General features: G+C 50.3%; 1 protein-coding gene across 5 annotated transcripts; it reads right to left on the bottom strand.

The window, feature by feature from the left end:
- Positions 1 to 201: 201 nt before the first annotated feature.
- On the bottom strand, positions 202 to 14,109 carry KIFC1 (kinesin family member C1). Of its 5 annotated transcripts, none has more exons than XM_079779901.1 (11): positions 13,944 to 14,109; positions 7,896 to 8,036; positions 7,662 to 7,761; positions 7,104 to 7,157; positions 6,932 to 6,982; positions 6,333 to 6,730; positions 4,726 to 5,505; positions 3,869 to 4,159; positions 3,706 to 3,779; positions 3,490 to 3,565; positions 202 to 870 (listed from the first exon to the last, which is right to left on the bottom strand). In XM_079779901.1, exons 1-11 carry the CDS (start codon positions 13,953 to 13,955, stop codon positions 826 to 828), a joined length of 2,022 nt encoding a protein of 673 aa, XP_079636027.1. In that variant the 5' UTR covers positions 13,956 to 14,109; the 3' UTR covers positions 202 to 825. The 5 variants fall into 5 exon arrangements, with proteins under 5 accessions (XP_079636027.1, XP_079636026.1, XP_079636025.1 ...); XM_079779900.1 differs by having other exon boundaries at positions 203 to 870; positions 6,333 to 6,733; XM_079779899.1 differs by lacking the exon at positions 202 to 870 and having other exon boundaries at positions 877 to 3,565.
- Between the last annotated feature and the right edge of the window lie 1,092 nt (positions 14,110 to 15,201).

Consider the following 15,201-nt stretch of genomic DNA (forward strand, 5'->3'; position numbering starts at 1 on the left):
ACAATCCTTGGCCGCCCCAAGTCCCGCCCCGCCTCCAGCCCAGGACCCCGCCCTCTACTCACCCTGCCCTTGGGCCCCACCACGCCCTCCTCCCTCCAGCGCCCGCCCTCCTCTCCCGCCTTTGCCCCAGCCCCACCCTCCCGGTGCAAGTTCGCCCCCCCCCCCGCGCTTCTGCGCACGCGTGACCCCTCCCGCGCGCGGCACCTGGGAGGGCCGAGCCCCTCCTCTCTGGGCGGCGGCGGCCGCCCTCAGTTGGCGCCAGGGGTCGGCCGCCCTGCGTGGGCCCCGCGCTCCCGGGGCAGGAGGGCTAGTACCGAGGCGGTGACGCCGCGAGAGCCGGCCAATGGGCAGCGGGCAGGGCCAGCCCAGGCCGTTCGAACGGGCGGACCGGGAAAGGGCGGGAGGAAAGAGCCAGCAGTTGGTGGGAGGGTGCACCAGCCCCGTCCTTGGGCTCCGGTGCCCACCTCTCAGGGTGCCTGTGGATAGCTAGTGGGCACACCTCCAGATATGGACAAGGGGGTAAGGGTATGGGAGCTGAAAGCCACCCAGACCCCAAGGTACGGCTTGTCAGGGAGAAAAGAGGTGGCTCTGGCCCTCAAAACACACCAATGCTGGGTAGAGTGGACAGATCCACAGTTCCCGTTTTACAGATATGAAAAATATCCTTCTTGGGCAACTGCTAACAAAACCTTTATTTAAGAGAAAAAACAACAACACAGAAAACTTTTCTTTATTTGATAGGCCTGGGTAACATGGGGCACCACCCCTACCCCAATAAATCATCCCTTGGCCCTACTTCCACCCCCAGAAGATCTGGATCTGTCTTCATTTCCTGTTGGCCTGGGCAGTACCAATAACACACTGGTTCACCTGTGGGCAGAGGGTATAGACAGAATAAAAAAGTTGTCAGAGCAACCAAGAGACTGGTTTCCGAAGATCATTCCCCAACCCCAATATTAGGACTGCCCCAGAGAACACTGAAATAAGGCTCTGAAGACAGTTCATGCTGGCCTCCGTTACAGTTAGTTCTCCACTAGGCCTGGGACTGGAAGAGGTGAAAAGGCCTAACAGATGCAGAGACAGACGCAGAGACAGAAGACGCAGAGACAGAAGGAGCTTTCCTTTCTAGCCCTCCCGCCACTAATGTTTAATAAGCTAAATAGGCCGGGACCGGTTTGGCTCAGTGAATAGAGCGTCGGCCTGCGGACTCAGGGGTCCCGGGTTCGATTCCGGTCAGGGGCATGTGCCTTGGTTGCGGGCACATCCCCAGTGGGGGGTGTGCGGGAGTCAGCTGATCGGTGTTTCTGACTCTCTATCCCTCTCTCTTCCTCTCTATAAAAAAATCAATAAAATATATATTTTTTTAAAATAAGCTAAATAGAACAGTAACCCTTAGGAACCAAGGCTCCTTGGAAAATCAATGATTTCAAGTCTAGAGCAGGAAATGTACAAGATGAACCTGGAATAAAGACTATTGGGGACCCGTTGAAAGGACACAGCCAAACTGAAGTAGATACAATGGACAAAGATGTACAATTTGCACATCAGAAAGAATGACACCTGCAAAGAACACGTATCAAATACATAAGCATCTGTAAAATGATAACTCCTGATGAAAACTCACTGGTCACCTTTAGAAGTTGCCTGGGTATCAATTTAAAATACTGAAAATTGATAAAGAATCCAGCATTTATCCTGCCTTTCCTATATGGACTGAATTTCAGAGTAACCAAATAGGTGGGAATGGGAAGTACTTTATAGAAGAATCTGGACTAATAAAGGTAGTACTGAGAAAATTAGAAAATCACCATTTTAATATTCCCTAATAAAATAAGACCTGGGTATGATCCCTGCTTGATAAAATCACTAGGTGAAAAAGTCGATCGGGAGTTCTTACTGGATAGATCAGGCGGACAACACCCAAATCCAATGTTCAATATTTGTATCATTAAAAGTGAAACAACTAGGTATTAGGTGCTTCCTGATATGATTTGATAGAAAGTGTACCACCTCATGGAAATTTACTTGCTAAGAAATTTAAACCCGATTCAAATCTAGTCAACAAACAAGACAACAAAAATTATGGAGGAAAGAGGAAGCAATCAGCCAAAATCCAGAATATGGTTATTCTGTAGGACAAATGACCCTACTCAACAAATAAATACCATCAAAGGGGACGGGGTTATTATAGGTTAAAGAGAGAGTTAAGAGATAATTTCAACTAAATTATCTGAGTGGCCCTTGCTTTAATCCTCATCGGAACAAGCCTAATGTATAAAAGACATTTCTGAGACAATTAGGTGAAATGTAATATAAACTGGATATTAGAGGATATTAAAGAGTTTATGTTGTTTGGTGTTAATGATGTTGATATAACTTTAATTGGATTGCCAGATAGCAAGAGAAATACTGATCAAAGCGGAAGACCAGGTAAGGGTGCCAAGGTGGCTGACTACTTCCATGGCAGCAAGAAAGGCTGAAGCCCCAAAGGAGCAGGAGGGCACACCTGACCCGAGACCCTGAAAAAAGCCAGAACCCACCGCAGGGCTACAGCCTCAGGAAAATGAGTGACCAGAGGAAAAAAAACCACCCTTCAGAGGCAGGCAGAAAAACTTTCTGACTTAATTCTAGTGGAGGGAGTAGAAGTATCCTAGAGCAGCAGTCGCCAACCGGTGGTCCATGAGGTCCGAAAGGTTGGCAACTGCTGTCCTAGAGAATTCATGGCCACGGCCACAGCTGACCCTCGTGAGGTTCGGAGCCTGAATTCACACTATTTGGAATGGTCTGAAAAACCTCTAGGTCTCTTTTGATCCAGCAATCGTATTTCAAGGCATCCTTCCCTAGATAGTTAGACGTAATTAAACAAATAGGAAATGATATACATAAAAGACTAGTCAACATGGCTTGTTTGTAATAAAGTGTGGAAACAATCCAAGTGCCCAGTAGAGGGAACTGGTGGATAAACTTTAGTCCATCTACACAGCTCCCAGGCAGATGTGAAACAATGGGATGATCTCTGTGTGCTGGTGGGGAGTAATCTTGAGGCTGTCTTGTAAAGCAAAACAAAATGCAGAATAACATATTATTGAGGGGGGGGAGGAGAGAGAGAGAGAGAGGGAGGGAGAGAGAGAGAGAGAGAGAGAGAGAGAGAGGGAGGGAGGGAGGTCTTTTATAGAAGGAGGAGGGGAGTAAGCACATGCATATTGCTTGTATTTGCAAACGGGACGGTAAAAATGACAGGTGGGGAAAATAAGGTGGATGGGGTAGTGTATAGCTTCCTATGCAGTTTACCTATTTTTAAAAACTTAATTAAAAATCCCCAAAAGCCAAGAGTTAAAAATCTATCTAGATGGATGTGTGCTGTAGATGACTAGCCATTGTAAGTCCTTTCTGGATGAATGTGCCCTGGCCTGAAGGACAGAAGGGGTGCGGATGCAGAAACCCAGTCGCCAGGGGTCCTGACGGGGCCGGGCTTGGTGGTAACCACACCTTAGAGGCAAAGCGGAGGGAGTTGAGGGACTCGGAGACGTTCTCTTCTAGGGGAGAAATGTTCACAAACATGAGCCTGTGGAGAGAGGAGAGGGGTCCAAACCCCAGCGTTAGTGGCCGTGTGGAGCCTGGACCAGGTCTCCACTGTGTCCCCTTTCCCACCTGCCCCCCGCATTAGTTCGCACACGACCCCTTCCACCTGCCGCTTCCACTCACATCTTGGCGCTGCCACCCAGAGAGTTCTGCAGCAGGTAGGTGAGCTTGCTGTTCCGGTACGGTACATGCGACTCCTAGCAGGTTGAGGGGGAGCAGTGATTAGGACTGGACAGGGTTCAGCACAGTCAGCCCCAGGTCCCACCTGCCCCAACCCCATTCCCACCTTGTTGCTCAAGGCCATGATGACGAGCCCCAGCGTGGACAGGCTGCTGTTAATGGCCTGTGTTTCCCGAAGGCGCTCCCGCTCCCCAGGACCGAGGGCTAAGCCAGGGTCTAGCCGCTCGCTCCCGGCCAGGTCCACAAGATTGAGGGGGGCCGCACACTGTACGCCTCGCCCAGCATGCTCCCCAGAGATCTGTAGCTGGAACACACTATGGCTGCGTGATGACCGCTCATTCTGGGCTGTGCGGGCTACAGCCCGGTTCTGGCGGGCCAGAAGGAGCAGAGTCTCCACCTGCGAGGGAAGAGCAAGGGGCAAAAGCCGGCAGGAAGTTAGTACAGAGCAATGTCAGGAATGGCAATGAACACGAGTCAGCACCTGCCCTCTGGGAGCTTTCTTTCCAGCCAACGAAGAGACAAGTAAGTAAAATACACAACATGTCTGAGAGTGCTAAGGAGTAAAATGAAACAGAAAAATAAGGAGTGTGTAAGAGTGAGGGGAGGATGGCCGGGTCTTAAGGCAGTGAGGGAGCACGCCATTCGAGGCAAAAGGAAGCAGCAAGCACCACGACCCTGCTAGCATCAGTGTGCCCTGTGGGCTCAGGAACGGGCTAGAGCATGGCTCCAGCGTAGTGAGCAGGGAGAGCAATAAGGAGGGAGGTGAGAGGCAGTGGGCAGGGTGCCAGCGACAGCCCTGCTTCAGCAGGTGCTTCTCTCCTCCCCACTCCGTGGTTATGAAGGCAGATCCACCCCAGCCCAGCCCACACTCAATAGGCAACTGATCCTCACACCTCCCCTTCATCCACCTCCACCTCACGTCCACTCCTCCCGTTTTCCAGCCACAGTGCCACCAGCGCTCACCTCTTTCTCACAGGAGACGGGAACATAGCGGGCATTGGTGACAGTAAGCTCCTCACTCCCTGGCCCTGCCCGGCGAATCTCGCACTCACCCCCCTGGCCCTTGCGGGTCCCGGTGGCCAGGAGGTCTCGGACAGTCTCATTGTAGATCTCTACGTAGCTTGCCACAAAGTTATAGGTCCAGCCCTGGCCGCTCAGCTCGTGGGCTATAGAGAACAGGTGCCGCAGGGCCCTGGGGATTAGCCCCTCCACCTGGGGGTCTCCCGCAGGCCCACCCTCCATTGTGAAGGTCTTGCCGCTTCCTGTCTGGCCATAGGCAAAGATGCATACTGGGTAGCCATCCAGGGCTGACTGGACAAGCATGGCGATCTCCTCAAACACTTCGTCCTGTCCACTCCCTGGCGGGAACACCCGGTCAAAGGAGAAGTCATGGCGAGTCGGGGGGGCTGGCACCCCACTCAGGGTCCCACGGCGCTCATCACACCGGAGGACGCTGAGGTGGGTTGGAGGATCAGAGGGCCCAGCAGGGCCTGAGGGAAACAGGAGGAAGCCAGGGGGTGGGGTGGGCTCCCCTGGAAGGACAGGGCGGACCCGACAGAACACACGGATGTTGCCCTTGAGCTCCTGTAGCTGGTTGTGTAGTCGCCGGCGCTCCATCTCTAGCCCATGGAGACGCTCTCCTCGCTCAGCCAGTAAGGTCGCCTGGGCTGCAGCCTCTTGGCGCAGAGATGCCACCTCCGCTTGGCTACCTGCCAGAGCTGCTTCTGATGTCTGAAGCCTCCTCTGCCCAGAACAAAACACAGAGAGGGCAAGATAAAGCAGGAATCAGAACAAGTCATGATAGGGTGGGGGGTGGAGGGGGGCGGCCCTTGCCTACTATGACTTCACAGTCTGGTAAAGAACGAGATAAGAAATAGGAATCACGGTAGTAGAACAGGAAGCAATGGGCATATCCAGAAGAGGCACAGGCCGATGGCGTCTAGGCTGACACCCAAAAGTATAGGAGTGACCCAGGGGAAGGACAGAGTACAGAAAGAGCATCCCACAAAGGGAAGCGCATATGCAAAATCCCCTGGGCGAGAATGGAGTCATTTAAGAGACTGCAAGTAATTCAATCTAGTGGATGCTCACCAAGGAGTAAATGTGCAGAGGGAGAAAAGTGCATGGGGGTTTTTGATGAGGAGACACAGAAAGAGAGGGGGGTGGAGGAATAGGGGAGATATAGATTGGAGGAGCTATGAAAACAGAGGACAGCCCTGGCTGGTGTGGCTCGATGGGTTGGGCGTCATTCCTTGCCGAAGCTTGCCGGTTCGATTCCCAGTCAGAGCACATGCCAGGGTTGTGGGCTCGATCCCTGGTAGGGGGCATGCAGGAGGCAGTCAATAGATGTTTCTCTCCCTCCCTCTCCCTTCCTCTCTCTCTAAAATATAAATAAATAAATAAATAAATAAATAAATAAATAATCTTTGGGAGGAAAAACACAAGCTTTTTTTTTTTTTTTTTTAAAGAAGGGTAGAGGATATAGATATGCTGCTGGACAGAGGTGGTCAGGGATTCTAAGCCCAAACCTGGAAAGCAGGAGCAGCATTTGGTGAGAAGCTGGTCCTTACCTCCTGCTCCTCCAGCCGGGTGGCCAGTTCCCTCCGCTCCGCCTGCAATCCCAACTGTTCTTTCTGGAGCTCTTGCACCAAGCCTTCCTGCGTGCCCAGCCGCTCTTCCAGCTCCAGGACACGGGCACTCAGGTTCCCCAGCTCCTGTTGGCCCTGCTCGGCCTGGGCCCGTACCCTGGCCAACTCCCCTTCTAGTGTCCTGCGTTCTGCCCCCAGGGCCGTGGCCTGCTGCTGGGCCTCCCTGAGCTGGTCCCGCAGCTGTTGGTTCTCCTGGTCCAAAGTCTGAGTCCTCTCACGGTAGCACTTCAGCTCTGCATTTAGGTCACATAACTGACCCTTTAAGTCCCAGCCGGGACGTTTGCTGGGTTTCTTCCCTCCCAGGTTAGGAGGAGCAGCTGCTGCTGAGATGGGCACAGAAAGGACCAAGGTCAAGTCTTGGTTCCCTATCTCTCCCCCTCTTAACCTTTAGGGCCTCCACACCTGATGCTACATCTCCTTCCCCTCCAGACAGGGAAGAGACCAGATGGATTCTTCTGGGTACTCACCACCTCCCCTTCCCTGTCCCAGCCTCTCACCCAACAGTCATGTTTGTCACCTACTGCCAGGCTTCTGGGCAGGAGCCGTGGGGACCGTCTTCTGACTCTTCAACACTAGAGAATTGGGGAGCTGACATCAGGAATTCCAGCACAGAGAACTTGCACCTCCATCATTCTCCCTTTACATGTACCCCCAACCCCTTCTCAGCCGTAAGGGCTCTTAAGGGCTAATTACCTGTGGCAACAGCTGTGGAACATCGGGGCCCTGTCTTCCTGGGAGCTTTTGGAGCTGTCGGGAAACGGGACAGAAGAAAAGAGGTGTCACTCTCAGGGCGGCATGCACTCTGGCTGGGCGACGGGCAGGGCAGTTGCTTTTACTGAGGATTAGGAATTAGCAAACTTTCCTCTCCCACTAGGTCTGGCCAGCTCCTAAAGATATCCTTTCCCAGGACCAGAAATTACTGAACATGCTAAGAAACAAGTTGGACCAGGAGAAGCAAAGAGAGCAGGGGCAGAACCATATGAAAAGTGTGCTACATCTATGTAAAAAGATGTTAGGGAACATGTATTTGCTTGAATACCCAGAGAATATCCCTGAAGTACACACAGTGGTCCCTAGGAAGGGGAAGTGGGTGGCCAGGGGACAGAAGTAAGAGGGAGACTTTTCAGAAGTATAATAACTTTTGTGCCTTTGAAATTTTGGAACAAGTGAAACATATTACCTGTTCAAACTAAGCTAAAATTGAAAGAAAAGTGAGTTGGAGAGCAAGATCTGTCCACCCCCAGAGCCCACCTGCGGTCTGGCCTTGTGTCTGGGGCACTGTGGTGACGACCGGAGCTCTGTGGTGGGATGTGGCAAATTTGGTCGCTGTGCCCAGGCCTCGTGTCCTTTTCTAGGAATAGACAAGGACAGGGTCCATAGTTACCCTCCCTGATAGGTTTACATTCTCTCTCTCTCTCACACACACATACACACACACACACACACACACACACACACACACACAGCTTTCTAAACCCAGCTCACCTTCTCCGGCTCCAAGACATCCTCCATCTGGTCAAGCCTCCTCTTACACCTGCTTCCTGAGAGAGGCAGCCGGGAAGGGGCCTTGACCAGGGGTCTCTTCAGCTCTAAGTTACCCTTCACTTCCAACAAAGGGGACCTCTGCTGGGAAAAGAAAGACACTTAAGACATCACCCAAGAACCCAAACGTCCAAAGACCTCTGCTTTTTGGCCCCCCAACCTAATTCTCAACATCACCACCAACAGCATTAACTTTGGACCTCTTGTGCCACATTATATGGCAGCCAAAAAGCATGGAGGCCCTAGCTGGTTTGGCTCAGTGGAAAGAGCATCGGCCCGAGGACTGAAGGGTCCTGGGTTCAATTCCGGTCAAGGGCACATGTCCAGTTGCAGGCTCAATCCCCCATAGGGGGCATGCAGGAAACAGCCGATCAATGACTCTCTCTCTTCATTGATGTTTCTATCTCTCTCTCCCTTCCTCTCTGAAATTCTATATAATAAAAGGCTAATATGCCAATTGGCCCCATGGGCAGGAGTTTGACTGACTGGGAGTTAGACTTGTGCTGACCACTAGGGAGTGGCGTGGAACATGGCGGGCATCAGCAACGTGGCACTGGCTGTGGGCAGCAGTGGAGGCACTGGACCTCGGCAGAGGAGGTGAGTGGGCGGTGCCAGGCCAAGGCGGGTGCAAACGGGGGCCCCGATTGCCCCGCTGGTCACCCCACAGATCGGCCCTGATCGCCGGCCAGGCCTAGGGACCCATGCATGAATTTCGTGCACCAGGCCTCTAGTCAATAATAATTTTAAAAAGCATGGAGAAGTGGGAGCAATCTTTAAGGGAGAAGCTAGGCAGACTTTGGAGAGAGTGGAAGATAGATAAAGCTGCCGACTGGGTTGGAGGAGCCGGTAACATTTATTAGGAACTGTTTTAAATGCTGTATCTGTATCAACTTAATCCTCAGAGCAGCCCAGAGGTGGTACTGAGGTAAAATAGCTTGTCTAATGTCATCAGCCAATAGAAGGCAGAGCCAGGGTTAAAATCTAGACAGTCTGTTCTAAAGGCCATGTTTTAACCACTAGGCCACACTGCCTTGTAGGGCTTTGATGCCAAGCTAAGGAGTTTAGGCTTTAGCCCTGCATACATGGATAGCCAGACACTCTTTCTGATGAAGCATTTGAAAACTATGCAAATGAGCCTACTGTAAAGAATGAGTTGTAAGAAGGTTGTCGACTTGCAGGGAAGACCAGCAAGTAGCATGACCAGTTTGGAGACCACCGAAGTATAGAGGCATGAGGTGGGGGCAATGGGAAAGAAAGAACCTCACTTTAAGCAGCACAATTCAGGGCCTGGGGTTTATGTTCACCCCATGGTTACCAGCCATTCTGGTTTGACTAGAACTGAGGGGTTTCTTAGAGGACATGGGAATTTCAGTGCTAACATTAGGTCATTCCCATGCAAACAGGGAAAATTAGTCACCCTACTCCTATCCCACCACCAGGAGAGCACTGTGTATAGATCAACTTTTGATTTTCACTAGAAGTAACTTAATCCAAGGCCAGTCTCTCTCTTCCCTTCAGTTTACTTCATTCATTCAATGTTTACTAAGTGCCTTTTAAGTGCCAGGAAATGACCTAGGTTCTGGAGTAACAGCTGTGGTCTGTGCCCTCAAGCAGCTCATGGGACAGTCAGAAGGGAAGCATTTAGAGATGATTAAAACTTTACTTAGTGCTATCATAAAAGGATCCCAGAGGAGGGGGGTGGGCATCTAGTATAAATGTGTCAGAGAACACTTCTAAAAAGTATTTTTAGGCAGAGCCTTGAGGGTGAGAAAGAGTTGGCTTGATGGGTTTCGGCCAAGAGCATTCCAGGCAAAAAGTAAGGAAGAATGCATTCAACAAGTGACACACTGTTCTGTTAAGCTGAACAGAGGGAATTGCATAGAAAGTGGGGAGATGAAAAAAAAACACAAAAAAATCAACAAATAAAATAAAAATTAAAAAAAGAAAGTGGGGAGATGAGAACAGAGGCAGAAGAGAAAAGACTGTGGTGGCTGGTATGTGATGATAGAGCCTGGAGTTTACTGATGGCAAGAGGGACCCTGTTGCCCTAACTGGTTTGGCTCAGTGGATAGAGCGTCGGCCTGCGGACTCAAGGGTCCCAGGTTCAATTCCAGTCAAGGGCATGTACCTTGGTTGCGGGCACATACCCAGTAGGGAGTGTGCAGGAGGCAGCTGATCAAAGTTTCTCTCTCATCGATGTTTCTAATTCTCCATCCCTATCCCTTCCTCTCTGTAAAAAATCAATAAAATATATTTTTTTTAAAAAAAGAGGGACCCTGTTGACTTTTAGTCAGGAGAATAATATGACTAGATTTGTACGTAAAAAGTGAACTATGAGCAAAGTGAGGAATGAATAGAACTAGAAGATGAGAGGTATCAGAGGCAGACACTACATCATTCCTTCATTCACCCATTCAACAAGGATTTTTAAAAACATATATATTTTTATTGATTTCAGAGAGGAAGAGATAGAAACATCAATGATGAGGGAGAATCATTGATCGACTGCCTTCTGCATGCCCCACACTGGGGATCGAGCCCACAACACGGGCATGCGAATGGGAATCAAGCCATGATTTCCTGGTTCATAGGTCTACGCTCAACCACTGAGCCACGTCAGCTGGCCTCAACAAGAATTTCTGAACTAAGAATTGTTGACAGACTGCTCTGTAACAGGCGCTGTTGTAGGTACTGGCGAGTAATGAACATGAAGTCTCTGCTTCCCAGAGCTATTTTCTAAGGCAGCCTTTCCAAACTGGGGCACCACAAGAGAACTAAGCTCTACAGAAGACGATCTACTTTCTCAGTTCTCCCAAAAATGAATACAGCTCTGAACATTTTAGTTGCTTGAAAGAGAAGTTAATTCATTAGATAAAAAGGATGCCTTAGGGCAGTGATGGCAAACCTATGACACGCGTGTCAGCACTGACACGCGTAGCCATTTCTGATGACACGTGGCCGCTGAGGCGGCCGCATGCCGAGGATGAAACATTTGCTGCTCCTGAGGATGAAACATTTGCGAAATAATGTTTTTTCCTCAAAGTGGCACACTACCCAAGTTATGCTCAGTTTTTTGGCGAAGTTTGACACACCAAGCTCAAAAGGTTGCCCATCACTGCCTTAGGGCATTAGACAGGCGTCCTCAAACTACGGCCCGCGGGCCACATGCGGGTGGTTTTTGCCGTTTTGTTTTTTTACTTCAAAATAAGATATGTGCAGTGTGCATAGGAATTTGTTCAGTTTTTTTTAAACTACAGTCTGGCCCTCCAACGGTCTGAGGGACAGTGAACTGGCCCCCTGTTTAAAAAGTTTGAGGATCCCTGGCATTAGAGCTTAATTCTCAAGGAACTCAGTAGAGAGGGGCCGTTCTAAAAGTGTAAGTCAAGTGTGTCAGATGCGGCCTGCCAGGCGCGAGTTTGACATGCTTGGTCTAAGTGCTAAGTAGAAATCCATCTGAGAGAAGGCCAGAGAGGAACTGCATTACATGCTGACTAAAAGTCAAGCACAGTAGTTCCCCTTGCCCCTTGTTATCTGCAGGAGATACTTTCCAAGATCTCCAGTGGATGCCTGAAACCTCAGACAGTACTGAATCCTACATATACTATGGTTTTTCCTACACACACATACCTATGATCAAGTTTAATTTAGAGATTAATAACTATAACTAGTAAGCAGAACAATTTTAACAACATCCTATATAATAAAAGTCTAATATGCTAAGTGTCCGGTCAACCGGTCGGCTATTCAACCAATCAAAGCGTAATATGCTAATGATATGCTAAGGCCGCTCAACCACTCCTATGACGTGCACTGACCACCAGGGGGCAGACACTATGATCGGTAGGTTAGCTTGCTGCTGGGGTCTGGCAGATCGGGACTGAGCGAGAAGGGCCAGACACGCCCTGGAGCCCTCCCGCAGTCCCTCCCCAGCTGGCCAACCTCCCAAGTCTCTCCCTGGCTCCAGTCATGCGGCCCTGATCATGCATCGGTAGGGTCCCTCAGCCTGGCCTGCACCCTCTTGCAATCCGGGACCCCTCAAGGGATGTTGGAAAGCTGGTTTCAGCCTGTTCCCAAAGGACAGGCCAAGTGACCCCACTGGTGCACGAATTTGTGCACCGGGCCTCTAGTACTGTAATAAAAATATGTGAATGGCTTTGGAGTCATTACTAAGTAAAATAAGGGTAACTTGAGCACAAGCACCGCCATACCCTGACAACCAAGATGGCTACTAAGTGACTAACAGACAGGTGGCCTACACAGCACTATATGCTGGACAAAGGGATGATTCATGTTCCGGGCAGGACTGAAGGATAGGCATGGACAGAATGGCATGCAATTTAAAACTTATGAGTTATTTGTTTCTGGAATTTTCCGTTTAATATTTTTGGACCACAGGTGACCATAGGTAACTGAAATCACGGAAAGCAAAATCTCAGATAAGAGGGACCAGTGTATTGACCTACCTGGGAGCTGCCTTGGGGGGAGAGATAGAGGGCAAGCAGTGAGGGAGATGGAGGAGTCCAGACTGACTCCAAGATACCTGCCATGGTTCCATTAATCAGGATCACGAAGGAAGAGCTGGTTTTGTTTTTAATTAAACTTTTCATGATAAAGTCATTGTAGATTCACATGCAGTTGTAAGAAATAACATGGAGAGATCTGAGAGTACCTGAAGGGCTAGTTTGGGAAGTTCAGCTTTGGGAAAGTGACTTTGAACTACCTGTGATATAAATATATATTCACGATATTCACAGCAGAGCATCACTATAGAGAAAACTCTGAAACCACTTGATACCCTGGTTTCTTACATTTTAGTTTATTGGTCTGTTATCTTTCCTTACATTAGATTGTGAGCATCACATGAACACATATGTTTTGTTCACAACTATATAACCAGAGTGTCTAGTACAATGTCTGCTACGTAGCACAGCTCAGTACATTTTTAAAGGAATAAAATCAGATGTCCATTTAAGAATACTTAAATTGCACAACGTCCAAATCATTGGCTTACATACACATAAAGCAGGGGGGGGGGGTCCTGTCACCTGCAGAAATGTACACAAAATATATTTATTTCTTTAAATTTTCCAAGGTCAAATAGTAATTATATATATATATATATATATATATATATAAAACCTGTGGTCTTCAGTCTCTCTACTACCAAAGGCCTACCATCCAGGAATTGGTGTAGGTTCAGAAAATGTGTTCATAGGTTTATTCCGTTCAGGACAACTCCAAGAGTACAGTGTTTATTTTTCTCCCATCTATAAAGCTAGGCACAATGACTCTCAACTTTATACAATTAGCATGAGCACTTAACCTATAAAAACAGATATTCAGCCCTAGCCAGTTTGCTCAATGGTTAGAACGTGGCCCAAGGACTCAAGCGCACCTACATAGGTTGCAGGCTCCATCCTCAATCAGGGGTGGGAGGCAACGAATCATGTGTCTCTCTCACATAGATGTTTCTCTCTCTGTCTCTCCCCCTCCCTTCCACTCTCTCTAAAAATCAATGAAAAAAATATCCTTGGGTGAGGATTAAAAAAATTAACGGACAAACGAAAACAGATATTCATCCAACCCCTCCTATCCCCACTACTCGGCTCCTAAGGCATGAGATCCCACCCCGTCGCCTAGTCACGAACTTCAGCAATCCTTCCTTCTCTCCTCTACATCGTCACCTTCCCGTTCTCCCCTGAATCATTCCAGTCAGTATGCAGCACACGCTATTATTTCTTCCAGCCTCGTAGCCTGACTCTGCTTTTCCTGCCATCTGCTCCCTTTTTTGTTGCCTTCTGCAGCAAAACGCTTCAAAAGTGTTGCTATTAGTACTCACTGTGCCCAATTTCTCTCCTAAGTCACCCCGATCACTGAGGGACGCACTGACCTTCGTCCTCCGAGTAGGCCGGGGTGGGGCTCGTCAGCACCGGGGGCGGCCGGCCGTCGGCCCCGCTGCCCCTGGCAGGAGACCACGCCGGCCCTACTCACCTGCGGCTCCATGGCCAGCTCCTGCCACACGTGCCAGGGGGCGCGATGAAGGGAACAGGGCGCCGCGGCTCCCGGGACCTGCGTTCCCTCGCCCGCTCGCGACGCAGAGCTCGGGCGCTCCGCGTTCAGGCAGCCACCAAGCCCGCGCCACACCCGCCACTTTTGAATTCCAACGGCTGTTACCACACTCACCCGCTCCGCACGCAGGGGCCAATCGTCGCCGCCGCCACAACCGAGGGCCAATCGCAGCGCCCTCCGCCTCCCGAGGCCACACCCGTCGGGCCGGCGCCTTCTGCCAGCTTGGCCGGCGGGTGAGTCCCACTTCCGGCCCCACGTCTCTAACCGCCGCTCCTCCGGCTGCGGTCGCGCTGCACCCGCCGCCGCCGCTACGTCAGACGAGGCCTGCACACGCCGCACGGACGTCACTGCAGTTGGGGGCGGGACGCTGGAGGACAGGAATCACGCGTGCGCACACTAGGTCCAATGCGGGGCGCGGGCGGGACGAGCGCCCCTAGCGACTAAAGTAGGGAGCGCACTCGCGCCCGAGGATTCGGCTGGTTGGCGGCCGAGTGCCGCTGGCCCCGGAAGTGGGAGCGGCGCCCTCACGCGGCGGTGAGAGTGGCCGCGTCAGCCCATTCCCCGGTCTTCTGAGCATTTCTAACCAAATTTAGGGACAAGGGATGCAGCTTGACGCTTCATGGAAACTCGACAGTGGGGATTCGAGGCTCAGAGGAGGATTTTTTCTGCAGACTCCTCACCAGACCGTCTCCGTACCTGGATCCGTTAACTAGTGCTGGTGAACGGATTTAGGGCCGCCAGAGCCTCGAACCCACGGTGGGTTCACTGCTTTCGTTTGTGGGGTATTTTATGTTTTTCAGAGTAATCTGCACGTGCATTGTCTCCATTTAATAATCGCTGAGTTCACTGAGCTCTTACTACGTGTCAAGTGCTTTGCACAGCTTACCTGCAAGCTAGATGAAGGGTTAGAAAGGTGAAGTGTGTCAGCCTAAAAAATCAGTTGAGTCGAGCGTTCACTCGGGAATCTAAGAATTGCAATTTCTGATTCAGGCAGAAACCCAAACAGTGTCCTAATTACAGGGTGAAAGCAAGCGGTTTCCGTGAGAGAAACGGAATAATTACTTGAGATGAAAAAAAGTCCTGTTGGTGCTGACAAGCTGCGCTACTCTGGGCTACACAGGGTGGGTTACTGATTCTCTCTTCATACAGAAGGTGTGTGATCATCAGTCCCTTGTGATCA

Source organism: Cnephaeus nilssonii (assembly GCF_951640355.1).
Source record: "Cnephaeus nilssonii genome assembly, chromosome: 9".
Taxonomy (NCBI): domain Eukaryota; kingdom Metazoa; phylum Chordata; class Mammalia; order Chiroptera; family Vespertilionidae; genus Cnephaeus; species Cnephaeus nilssonii.